The sequence below is a fragment of the Drosophila montana genome, unplaced genomic scaffold (genome assembly GCF_035044405.1).
Source record: "Drosophila montana isolate Dmon_TW-CO22-7 unplaced genomic scaffold, ASM3504440v1 contig_2326_1, whole genome shotgun sequence".
NCBI lineage: Eukaryota > Metazoa > Arthropoda > Insecta > Diptera > Drosophilidae > Drosophila > Drosophila montana.
The window spans coordinates 176,178-187,951 of NW_026997209.1; the positions used below are offsets into that span (position 1 = coordinate 176,178).

An 11,774-nucleotide genomic window follows, 5' to 3' on the forward strand; every position below is an offset into this window, starting at 1 on the left:
GAGGCCAGCCCCGCCAAGCCGCCCAACTACCCCCAGCGCGGCATATATAACCCGCACGCACATATAGGCGCACACGCACATCTGCTATGTACTGCGAGGCAGCTGCAGCCACCCAACGACGCCCCACCGACCAAACCCATGTCAAAGTCAAGCCACCACCAAAAAAAAAAAAAAAGAGCCAAGAGAAGAAGCAGAAGTAAATGAAAATGTACGCCCTGCATTTTTTTTTATTCAGTCGTTGCGAGGCCCGAGCAGTCGCCCATTTCGGGTTTCTTGAACGTCCTTGATCCTTGCAACGCACAGCAACAACAATGAAAGGGCGCCTGCTGGTCGTCTTCCCAAAACACAAAAACACACACCAACACACACACACACACACAAAGAGCAGAGCATTGCGGGCGCATGTAAAAAGCATAGCATACTTTTTGGGGCAGCCGCCCCGACGCAACGCCGCCTGCCTGACGCCTTATCAGTTGTAAAAACAAAACCGGAAGCTCACACACACAGACAGGAAGTCGCAGCGTGTGCGACAGAGTGAGTGAGCGCTAGAGTGGGACAGCGCGCGCGAGAGAGAGAGACAGAGAGAGAGGGAGAGAGCGAGAATGAGCGCGACGCGTCGTCGAACTTTCAGGGTTTTTGTGTGTGTGAAAAGTGAAAGTGAAATGCTGTCAAGGCAAAGGACAAGGCAAAGAAAGTGAAAGCGCAGCGAGCACGCAAACGCAGAGAGCGCCACACAAGAGAGCAAGCCGCTCTCACAGAGCGAGTAGAGAGAGAGAGAGAGAGAGAGCGAGCGTGCCAGAGCGAGAGCGAGCGAGCCTGCAAGTGAGTGTGAGCGAGCGCGAGTCGCTGTGTCCTTTGCTGCAGTCGCGCGTCTCAAGAAAGCCGCTTCGAATAGCTTGAATGCCTCCATTTTAATGGCCGCAATGTCCTTGGCCAAGCAACGTGCCGAAGGATATTTGGTAAACGCACGACGTCAGCGGCAACGTCGACTGCGACAGCGACTGCGACTGCGACGCGTCAGCTTCGTTTCACGGCGCTTGCATTTACTTTCACTTTCGGCCTGGCCGCGAACTTGGCAAACAACCCCAGCACTCAGACCACGGCACGCACACACCCGCACACCCGCACACACACCCTGGCAACTGCCCCAGCCCGCGCCCCCCCTTTTTGCACGCTTGCATATAATGTACTTTTTTTCGGCAGGCAAACCAAACTTTTACCCCAAGAGCTTTCTGCATTTGTTTTCTTTTTCTTTTTTTTTTACCAGCTTTGGCGCAAGTTTATTTTTGACAGTGTTTTATGCCCTGCGGACAGGACACTGCAGCAGGACACAGCAGCAGCAGCGGCAATTGCTAGGGGTTGGGGTCGGGGGGGTTGGGCTGTGCTGTTGTGCTTGTGCGTGGGGCCCGAAATGACAAAATAATGTAATTTGGCATTAGATTTATGCGTGCTGCGCCTCCTTTGGTGCGTGTCCTGCAACAAGGACCTCAGCAAAAAACGCAGCGTCGACGTTTCCTTTTGCCTTTCACACATTTTCAACCTCTGCTGCTGTTGCTGCTGCTTCCGCCTGACACCCTCCCTCCCTCGCGTTCCACCTGCGCCTTATGCTTGTTGTTGTTGTTGTTCTTCCTCTTATTTGCCACGCTTTGTGTCCTGTTTTTTGCTTGGCAGCGCCTTTGTTGTTGTTTTAAGCCGCTTGTGCGAATTTAGGGCAGGTTTCATTGACGCTTTTTTCACCAGCTTCTTCTTCTTCTTCTATTTGCTTGTTTTTATTTTATTTTTCTTAGCTTTTGGCTAAGTTTCTTTCCTTTCAATATATACATATATATATATGTTATAGCTGTTAAAAAAATAAAAACTTTCGAATTTCTAGCTTGAATGTTGCCACAAATTGAAAAATGTCAACAAAGTTTAAAGTGCGAGTTGGGGAATGTGGACCTATTTCTCGCCATCGAATTTTCATTTCAAGTTACAATATGATTGCAGAAAGATTGAGCATAATATTAATAGATAATAAATAAATGAATATTAAATTAAGTTCCACTTGGCTAAATTATAAAAAAAAAACAATAATAATAATATTAATAGATAATAAACAAATAAAAATATTAAATGAAGTTCTACTTGCTTAAGCATAAAAAACTATAATAATAAAAAATAAATAAATACATATTTATGAAATGGGGTTCTACTTAGATATAGTATGAAAATTTTTGATTAATAATAAATACTTTATGGGGTCAGATATGTCTCCTAATACATTATCACAAAATTCTTGAGTATATTTCAACCAGTTTTGATGGGCGTAGTGTGTTTTATGGCCGCGATCAGGTGTTTAAATCTGACAACTATTTCACGAATAGTTCACAAGCATTTCACAGTCATAGCTCGAGAGCTATGGAGACTATAAGGCAACAATTTGATGTGAGTTTGAGGCTTTCTTTCCCAGCAACCTATGTGCAAATAGTCATAAACTGTTGACATTAGGTAGGAGACATTCGTACTTGTAGGAGAAAATTATTAGACTTTGCATAGGAAGGTTTTTTTTTCGTATTAGATTTCTTTTTTTGCTAATTAAAGATGAGCAAAGTTTCCAAATCGTGGAGCCTGAAGGTGGCGGCATTCGTTGCCGTTTCGAGTCTTTTCACGCTCTTTGTGCTGGTGGCTGCCCATTCGATTGATTTCTACTCGCCGGCAGATGGCGTTGTGGAGCTGACTGGCTCGGACTTTGAGAGCATGGTGCTGCAGGACGACGCCATTTGGATTGTACAATTCTATGCGCCCTGGTGCAGCCACTGCCAAGCCATGCTGCCCGAATACAAGCGGCTGGCCAAGGCGCTGAGGGGCGTCATCAAGCTGGGCGCGGTCAACAGCGAGCGGCACACGGAGCTGACCGCCAAATATGAAATACGCGGCTTTCCGCTTATCAAAATTTTCGGTGCTGACAAACAGAAGCCCACCGATTTCTTTGGACCGCGCACAGCCCAGGCCATGGCCGAGCTGGCTGTGGCCGAGGTCAAGAAGAAGGTAAAGGCGGCCTTTGGCGAGAGGCTGGACGTGGCCACAGACGCGGCCCGCAACAGCGTTTGCTCGGCGAGCGAAGTCACGGAGCTGCGGGCGGATAATTTTGATAGGCTGGTGCTCAACTCGGCTGACATTTGGCTGGTGGAGTTCTATACGCCCTGGTGTCCGCACTGCAAGAATCTGGCGGCCACCTGGATCGAGGCGGCCAGGGAGCTCAAGGGCAAGATCAAGCTGGGCGCCCTGGACGCCAGCGCCAACAAGCACAAGGCGGCCGAGCACAATGTGCGCAGTTATCCGACCATCAAATACTTTCCGGCCCAGTCGAAGCAGCCCGCCGACGCAGTCGTATACACGGGCCAGCGCACTGCGGCGGCCATCGTCAGCTGGGCCAACAGCAAGCCGGTGGCGCCCGCACCCAACGTGGCCGAGATCACGGACGAGTCGAGTTTGTTCAATGCCTGCGGCCACAGGTCCTGGTGCGTCATCTCCGTGCTGCCCACGCTGCTCGATTGCAATGCCCGGTGCCGCAACAAATTGCTCGGCACTTTGCGCGGACTGTGCGCCAAGTATCCGGCGCAGCAGGGCTGGGGCTGGGTCTGGACCGAGGGCGGCCAGCAGCCGGCCCTGGAGAAGGGTTTGCGCGTGGGCGGCTTTGGCTATCCGGCTCTGGTCGTGGTCAATTGCCGTCGAATGCGATATGCCGTCTTTAAGGGCTCGTTTTCGGAAGCTGCACTGGATGAATTTCTGGGCGATATTGTCAGGGGGCGTGGCAGAACTTCAACTGTTAACTGCGCCCAAAAGCCGCCCATTCGCAGCGTTATAGGCTGGGACGGGCAGGATGCCGTCGCCGAGCGTTCAATCACGGACGAGCTCTAAAGCTATTTTTATTATTTATTATTTGTCATGGTCAGTTAATGTTGAATTCGTGAAAGAACCGATTCAGTTAGATGTACTCCAAAAACTCAGCTTGAACTCTTTTTTGGCATAATTTGTCTAAATTATGAAATAAATTTCATGTTCCGCAGATTTAATACCCTTGTGGACATTTCCCTTTTGCAGATATGTGAGAATAGTGAAGATCGATGAAAATATCTTGGAAAACAAAAATTTGTAACCGATTCTTCGTATAATGCTATATAATATAGTAGTGCGATCCTGATAAGATTTATCATCATTATTGTCATAATATTAATCGATAAATCGATATCTGAATACAACTGCCAATAGCAGAAGCTTTAGGTTAATCTTGTTCTCTTGCGAATAAACTACGAAACTGAACAGACGTCTTTTGACCTACACCATCCTTTTTCTGTGTGTTGATTGGGATGCCTTCCCTCAACAATCTTGATAAGCAAAACAGTTTTCCATACACGAACCTACTTTTCTACCTATCGTTCCTGTAGCAATTATATGATATGGTGGTCGGATCCAAGCGGTTCCAACATATGTATTCTACTACAGTAAATCGGACCTATGAAAAGCTTAATGATGAAATCTGGAGACTAGATCCAATTGCAACAGACAGACGGACAGACGGAAGGACGGATAGACGGACTTGGCTATGTCAACTTGATGGCTGCTGATCTAGAATATATATAATTTATAGTGTCGGATATGTCTTCTTCTATGCATTACATGACAAAAGGGTATATAACAAAAATATTCATTGAGCAGCATTTAATTTTTAGGGTATTCCTTATGCCTAAGAGAGACTCTTGAGAGCAAAGCTTACGATTTATTCCTAAGAATTAATAATTGTTTCTAGATGTCGAATTTATCTTCCGGCGCATTGAAAACATGTTTATAAAATATGAGGGCAACATTTGCGGGGCCGTCGATTTAAGGCGTCGCCTACGAGTCCTTTGGGCAGTTCCTTTGAAAACAAACAAACAGACGCCCGTTGCTCGTTGACCATTGACCAATTGTCATGGTCACCTAATCCTGGCTGACAAAATGGCTCAGCCAAAGGGCCAGCGAGCAGACTTCGACAGGACAGGAGTTCTCGGCCAGGCAACAAAGCGCCCAGCTAAGCATGTGCCAACAACAAAGCAGCACACACATACAGACACCTATGCATACACACAAACACAAACACATATATATATATATGTGTATATATCTATCAAAAATATAGACCCAAGTGAAAGCGTGGCCCATGGCATAATATCTTTAAATGCAAACCGAGATGAGCACAAAATGACTGCCAGCTGTGCTACATTTGGAGGCGGCTCCTGGGACCTTAGCAGCAACTTAAAGGCTGCACATGCCACAAGCTTTGCCCGCCCCGCTTTTCCACACACCCCCCCCCTCCCCCTCTACCCCCTTTCCCACACAGCAGGCGATGCACAGAACGAGCTGCTTATTCATTTAATTTTCAGAGAAGCCGCCCAAGGAGTAAATGGGTTTTGCATGGCAAGGTAGTCCACGCAGAGGCGTTGCGCGCAAGGGTACTGAGGGAGGAGGGGGGGGGGGAGGGGTCAGAGTGGGGTTGCGCTGTGCATGGGCGTCAGCTCGACTGTCAGTCAGTCAGTTAGGAGGCCTTCACTCAGCTCAGCTCAGCTCGGCTCGGCTGAAACTTTTGGCTGCCACGCACAATTTTCCACTTTCAACTTTCGTCAAAGGGGGCGGCGCGGGGCGTTGTAGTTGTTGTTGCTGCTGCTGCTGCTGCTGCAGGGCGGTGGTTGGTGGTGCGGTTGGGTGTGCGTATTGAGCTTTATGCTTGGCTGATGTTGCGATAAGCGGCTGAAGCAGGCAATGTTGCTGTCGTCGTTGTCGTCGTCGATTGTTGTTGCTGTTGTTGTTGTTGCTGTTGTTGCCACAGCCGCAGCCGCAATGCTGCACACGCCACAAACACACACACACACACAAAAGTGGAGCTGGAGCAGCAAAGCAGCCCCTGGCGCTTGCCATAAGTAGGCGGGGAGTTGAAAAATAGGCAGCAAAAGCAGTTGCTGTCGTTTGTTGTTGCTGCTGTTGTTGTTGTTGTTGCTGCTGTTGTAGTTGGCGCCATTGCCCAATGTAAAAGTTGCTGAAAAGAGTAACGCAGTTTATGCCAGCAGACGGGGGGCAGGGGGGCAATGCTGCGCGGTGGCAGCTAGTGCTGGGCAAAAAAGGAAGCCTGGTGCCTGGCTCTGCTGCTGCCTACGTCGCCTACGCGGCATAGTTTTAACTTGGCTGTTGTAATACACTTTCTAGCACTGGCAGACTTAGCTATTGGACAAGTTTAAGCCCTAAAATAAGCAAGCTTGCAGAGTGCAAATACGAAGCAGCTGCCTTGTTTTCGCTTGGTTTTAAAGTAAGCTTATAGTTTTACTCGAATAGTTCGAGTATTTTTGTAGTTGCAGCTTTTTAAACTAAGAGAAAATGTTAACCTGACTCTTTCTATTAAATTATATATATTTCTGAATGGGTGGACTTATATTAAACTATATATTTGTAAGATTAGACCTATCTATCTGCAAGCATATTAAGCAAGCCTTGCGATGCAAGCTAAACATTTTTCAAATGTTTAAAAAGCTTTAGGCAAAAGTCACTGACTAAAATGAACATAATGATAAGCATAAGATATCAATAGACCCAACCACCTAAAAAATAAAAGCGGACTAAGCGGAAACACCTGTAAGCATTTAACCAAGTTAGTTGGCTCAGTGAAAAAGTGGGATACTGGCTGAAATCTTTTTAAATATATCTTCAAATTTCTAGAAAAACTTGTTTAACAATTCTGTTAATACATTTTAATTGGGTTTTCCAAAATATTTTTAATTTTTTTGAAAGGAAATGGAGTTTTATCAATAATAAAGTTTTGTCATTTATATATATATTTTTCCATTTTTTTTTTAAATTTATGTTTAATATTTTGTCACATTTAAGACTTCTTTTAGTAAGTAAGCTAAGGTAAAGCTTTTTAACAATTATGCTCTCATATATATAATAGATTGGATTTTTGTTTATTTTTCATATAAAAAACAAATTAGAGTATTTTTGCTTCGTTGCAGTTGAAAGGAATTTCTTTTGCATTTGTTGTTTTGCCCAAAATTTCACGCACTTTTTGTGCGTCTCTATGTGAATGTTATAGAGTGTACGTGTGTGTGTGGGTGGTTGTGTGTGTGTGTGTGTGTAAGTGGCGTGGTAAGTACATAGAGGCGCCGTTATGTGCGCAGATTGCCCCGCTGCCAGGCGGGAAATGGAAACGGACGCAGCAAGTAGGGGGGCGCCGGGCGGCATTTCGCATTTCGCCTTTCACTTTCGCAACGCCACCTAGCGACGAGCGCTGGCCGCAGGGGGGTTGGGGTGTGTGGGTTAGTTCGTAAGGGGAGCTGGCGGCGCGGGAGGCAAAAACTTTCGACATCAAAAAGAACTACTTTCGATAATCACAGGCCTGGCGCCAAAGGAATTACTTTGGCCGGCTGCGCGTTGCCGCTTTTTTACAGCTTTATTTTTTGTTTTTAGGGTTTTCGTTTTTATTCCAGTTTCGGATTTGGTTTAAAGTTTGGCGAGCATTTTTCCCTTTGCCTACATTTATGCGCATTTTTTATTTTATTTTTTATTTTTTTGGTGCCAACTTTCTCATTTTTATGCATTTTTTTATTGTCATTTTATGCGTTTATTGTTTTGTGGTTGCGCGCGATGAGGTCAGCGCACAGAGCGAAAAAAAAACAATTCGCACATTTTCTTGCAAATAAATAAAATGAAATTGCACATGTTTAAGCAATTATTAAACTTTTTTGTAGAGAACTTCAAAGCGCAGAATTCTAATCAATGACATCATGAGAATTAAGAGGAAAATGCAATCGGAAAAACAATGCTGAGGTGGTGGATTTTTGGGGTTGCACAACCGGTTTTCCATGAAAACCCTTTTCTTTTGGCGAAAGCTAAATCGTTGCAGTAACTAATTTAGGAGGGAAATGTTTTCATTAAAGGGGTGGCTTACCTTGATGCGCAGCCACGCAGCGGGTGGGGCGTAGATTGAGGATTATTAGCTGGGAAATCGGCATGCAGTTTCATCTAGGTGGAAACTGTAAAGGAATAGAAATGCAGAAAGGGGTTTGTTTTTAAGTTTGTATTGTTCTTAGCTGTTAGTCCGCTAAAGCAGAGATTAAGGGTACATGAAAATGAGAATATTATTATTGTATGTCATGCGATAACAATGGTTATCGAGTATAAAACTCTTAAAACTTTAAAATTGGAACCAGTCAATTCAAATTTTGCGGGCACCTAATTTTGCGTGTAAAAATAAACGCGCAGCCAACTTTAAGGGAGTCAAACTTTGCGCACAGCCAACATCACATGCCAGCGTACATACTTAACGTCAGCGTTACGCAGTTTGCGTTACGTTGCGCATATTGCGTTAACGTCACTTGCTTGTAATGCCAGAACAGACATTAATTCAAATGCAAAGTATTTTTTCAGGATTAAAGAAATAATTCCTTTTTACGAGCACAGTTAAATTTTACAAATATTCAAATATATATTTGTAATTTTATGCTTGTAAGCAAACAACTGTGAAGGTATATTTTTTTAAGAGTTAAAATGCTATCAATTTAAATTTTTGGTGTTTTCGCGTTTGCAGCTCGCGGTCACTCTGGTTTTCACAGCAACAGCAAAGTAGACGGACGACGTTGGTCTCGTCAACGAGATTTTCGATACAAAAACAAATAGAATTAACAAGAAGCCCCAATCCACAAGATGATGAAAGCCGCGTCCTGTGCCTATGTGCGCGCCAGCGCCCAGGCACTGTCCAGCAGCCTGCGGGCCAGTGGAGCCGCCGTTGGTAAGGAAAACAAGTGATCGCAGAAGCTGCAGTTATATAATGTGGCCCAGCGCCAGAGATTTGTGTGTGAAGGAGCACAAACATTTAATGAAACACGATTTTCGCAATGTTTCCAATAGTCAAATGGCCAAAGTTGCGAATTTCCTTACGTAATTTCAACATAACCTCGCCCCTTGTCAGTTGGCCAAGTAAAAACAGCTGATTGACGAATGAGTGTGTTGAGCAGAAACACAAAAATTTAACTGCGGCATCTGCTCTTTAGTGAAACCTACTCTAATCTATTTCTCTTGCAGCCACGCGCCAGGCACACACGGATCTGCGCGTACCCGATTTCTCCGCCTATCGTCGTGACTCAGTCAAGGATGAGCGTCGCCGCAACGAGAGCGCTGAGGAGCGCAAGGCTTTCTCCTATATGCTGGTCGGTGCTGGCGCCGTTGGCGGTGTCTATGCGGCCAAAGGCATGGTCAATGCCTTCCTTGGCTCCATGAGTGCCTCGGCCGATGTGCTGGCCATGGCCAAAATTGAAATTAAATTGGGCGACATCGCCGAAGGCAAGTCGGTGACGTTCAAGTGGCGCGGCAAGCCACTGTTCATTCGCCACCGCACCCCGGCCGAGATTGAAACGGAAAGGGCTGTGCCCACATCGGCGCTGCGTGATCCCGAAACGGACGATGTGCGTACATATCATTTAAGATATCCAAAGACTTTGTTAAACCCACATTTGCTTGTACCCCTTGCAGCAACGTGTCCTCAAGCCCCAATGGCTCGTGGTTATTGGCGTGTGCACGCACTTGGGCTGTGTGCCAATTGCAAATGCCGGTGATTTTGGTGGCTACTATTGCCCCTGCCATGGCTCCCATTATGACGCCTCTGGACGCATTCGTAAGGGACCGGCGCCATTGAACTTGGAAGTGCCCACCCATGAGTTCCCCGACGAGGGCACCCTTATCGTTGGTTAAGCCGTCAAGAGTTGTTTACGTTTAAGCAAAGCCCCCGCGACAGCATATAGAGAATGGATTGATGTAAATTAATAAACACCAAAAAAAAATCAAACTGTTCTCTTTGGGGTGCCGAAGATTAAATACCCTTAAGAACGCAGTGGATTTGGCTAAGATATGAGATAAGCAAGAGTTCGTGCAAAAGCCCTGTTTTTCCGATCGTTCGTAGTTTTGTGTATATATATATCCGTCCAGCTTCCCTATATGTATGTACTACCTGCAGCAAACCTCTGCCTACACAACGTTTTAACAATATAGTTTTAAGACTAAGAGATTGGAGTGCATATAAACAGATCGACTGAGTTCTTCGCACTTATTGAAATTATTCATACACTTTGTGATGCCGGTGTCTTATTAACTGTATAACACGTTTCTTGACGAACTTATAGTACTTTTAACAAGAACATATCAAAATTCAAGTGCTTCTTGGTAAACTTACCTGGGCAAGTTGCATGAAGGGGCTTTTCCAAAACTAGTCTAAGATTAATATATAAACACAACACAACACAATTACGAGAAATGTGGGCGATATTTAAAGCCCGTTCCAAACTTGAAGGGAGCTGCCACCCCGTCAACTAAATGCAAAACATTGAATTTATCGGTCGGCCTATCGTCGCCTTTTACTTTTGGCATTTCCAATATGAGATATCCCGTTTGTTTATCTTCTGAGATCAGCTGATTGAGTTGGGCTAAACAATTTTCGTTTGGTTTTTGCGAATCGAATTATCAGGTGTTCGGGCTTTGCAATTGCGCTAAAATGCAGCAACGCAAGTAATATTAATAAAATAACAAATTTATTGGTCTTTTTGCGTTTTGTACGATGGTAAGTAATATAAAACTTAATAACTAATGCTAACAGTAGTCAAGGCAAGCATTCATTAAGTGAGGAGCTAAATTTACATATAATTAATTAACTTGCTCAATAACTGAGTGCGTTAGAGGCTTTAATAAAATGTGTTCGGTATCACTTCATTTTGTAGGCTTTAAGAAAATTCCTATGAATGGATGACAAATTATCAGCGATGTTCTTCATCAGTTTAAGCTTTTCCTTTTGTATGGCCAGCTTTGCCTCTTCTATTTTCAAGATTCTTTCTGATTTGTTAAAGGTATAATTTGATTGCGGTGGTGCATACGTATTTGCCGAGTAGGCCGAGTCACTTTTGATAGAAACGGCCTTTTCAGGGCTCCTTGGTAGTTCAGTTTCGCTGTTGGCTGTTGCCGGTGGACTAAACGCGTTGAAATTCGAATCGGCTGAATCGCTGCTGTCTGAATCCTCCATGGGCGAATAGTCTGTAATTGATGCGAATTGAATTATAGCTGCATTTTTATATGGCTTTATGTGTTTTATTTATACCAAAACTGTCGGCCATGCACAGGCTCAAGTTAACCAATTTTGATTCCTTCAATATTTCCTGCACTTGACTAAAATATTCCCATTTTGATGGCTGCCCACTGTTGCGATATTTTGTCATTTCTATTCTGGAAAAAATAAGGTAGACAATGGGTTATGTCTTTCATTCATATTCGACACCTACATACCTGTATTTCTTAGTCATATTATCCAGTTTGGCCTTTACTTCTACGTGGGTTGGTCCATATTTCTGCATTTTTTCTGCCATTTCTCTGTGAATGTGCGTATTTACTCGCGCGCCGCGCAAACCGTCAATGTTTTCAAGCCACAGTTTCAAGAAGAGTCTCGTGGGCGCCGGGGCCCAGACAAAACGTTGGCCGCGAAAACTATATTCTGTAAAATATTAAAGGTAGTAAACTTTTTGTTTAATTTAAAATTCAATGTTTGTTTATATACCTTTTTTGTTTTCGATGCGACGCATGATGATGTGCAGTTATGGCTTTTCACAGTTCGATAGGCAAAAAACGATAAGACGCGTTTTGTTTTTAAAGCTGCTTTTGTCATATAAAGTCTGGCAACGCTTTCTTACGCAGCGGGAAAATAAAAATTAAGATGCAAATTGAAGATAATT

At 44.4% G+C, this 11,774-nt stretch overlaps 3 protein-coding genes across 5 annotated transcripts; 2 read left to right on the forward strand and 1 right to left on the reverse strand.

The window, feature by feature from the left end:
• Positions 1–2,511: 2,511 nt before the first annotated feature.
• On the forward strand, positions 2,512–4,055 carry LOC135427781 (protein disulfide-isomerase A6 homolog). Its single transcript, XM_064681381.1, has one exon. The coding sequence runs from the start codon at positions 2,581–2,583 to the stop codon at positions 3,898–3,900; it is 1,320 nt and encodes a 439-aa protein (XP_064537451.1). The 5' UTR covers positions 2,512–2,580; the 3' UTR covers positions 3,901–4,055.
• Positions 4,056–8,584: 4,529 nt separating this feature from the next.
• Positions 8,585–9,847, forward strand: RFeSP (Rieske iron-sulfur protein). Its single transcript, XM_064681371.1, has 3 exons — positions 8,585–8,794; positions 9,088–9,467; positions 9,535–9,847. The coding sequence occupies exons 1-3, from the start codon at positions 8,710–8,712 to the stop codon at positions 9,751–9,753; spliced, it is 684 nt and encodes a 227-aa protein (XP_064537441.1). The 5' UTR covers positions 8,585–8,709; the 3' UTR covers positions 9,754–9,847.
• A 678-nt stretch (positions 9,848–10,525) lies between these two features.
• LOC135427799 (uncharacterized) lies at positions 10,526–11,752 on the reverse strand. 3 transcript variants are annotated; one of them, XM_064681404.1, is made up of 4 exons: positions 11,600–11,749; positions 11,332–11,536; positions 11,147–11,271; positions 10,526–11,082 (listed from the first exon to the last, which is right to left on the reverse strand). In XM_064681404.1, exons 1-4 carry the CDS (start codon positions 11,622–11,624, stop codon positions 10,757–10,759), a joined length of 681 nt encoding a protein of 226 aa, XP_064537474.1. In that variant the 5' UTR covers positions 11,625–11,749; the 3' UTR covers positions 10,526–10,756. The 3 variants fall into 3 exon arrangements, 2 of the variants coding, with proteins under 2 accessions (XP_064537474.1, XP_064537475.1); XR_010436135.1 differs by having other exon boundaries at positions 11,063–11,082; positions 11,147–11,266; positions 11,600–11,752; XM_064681405.1 differs by lacking the exon at positions 11,600–11,749 and having other exon boundaries at positions 11,147–11,266; positions 11,332–11,470.
• Between the last annotated feature and the right edge of the window lie 22 nt (positions 11,753–11,774).

Excerpts from the sequence above, each read along its gene's own strand:
- LOC135427781 (XM_064681381.1), top strand. The coding sequence starts at position 2,581 with ATGAGCAAAGTTTCCAAATCGTGGAGCCTGAAGGTGGCGGCATTCGTT.
- RFeSP (XM_064681371.1), top strand. The coding sequence starts at position 8,710 with ATGATGAAAGCCGCGTCCTGTGCCTATGTGCGCGCCAGCGCCCAGGCA. Across the intron at positions 8,795-9,087 it reads GGCCAGTGGAGCCGCCGTTG|CCACGCGCCAGGCACACACG; the intron begins GTAAGGAAAACA and ends TTTCTCTTGCAG. Across the intron at positions 9,468-9,534 it reads GTGATCCCGAAACGGACGAT|CAACGTGTCCTCAAGCCCCA; the intron begins GTGCGTACATAT and ends TACCCCTTGCAG.
- LOC135427799 (XM_064681404.1), bottom strand. The coding sequence starts at position 11,624 with ATGCGTCGCATCGAAAACAAAAAAG. Across the intron at positions 11,272-11,331 it reads AATATGACTAAGAAATACAG|AATAGAAATGACAAAATATC; the intron begins GTATGTAGGTGT and ends TATTTTTTCCAG. Across the intron at positions 11,083-11,146 it reads GTGCATGGCCGACAGTTTTG|ACTATTCGCCCATGGAGGAT; the intron begins GTATAAATAAAA and ends CATCAATTACAG.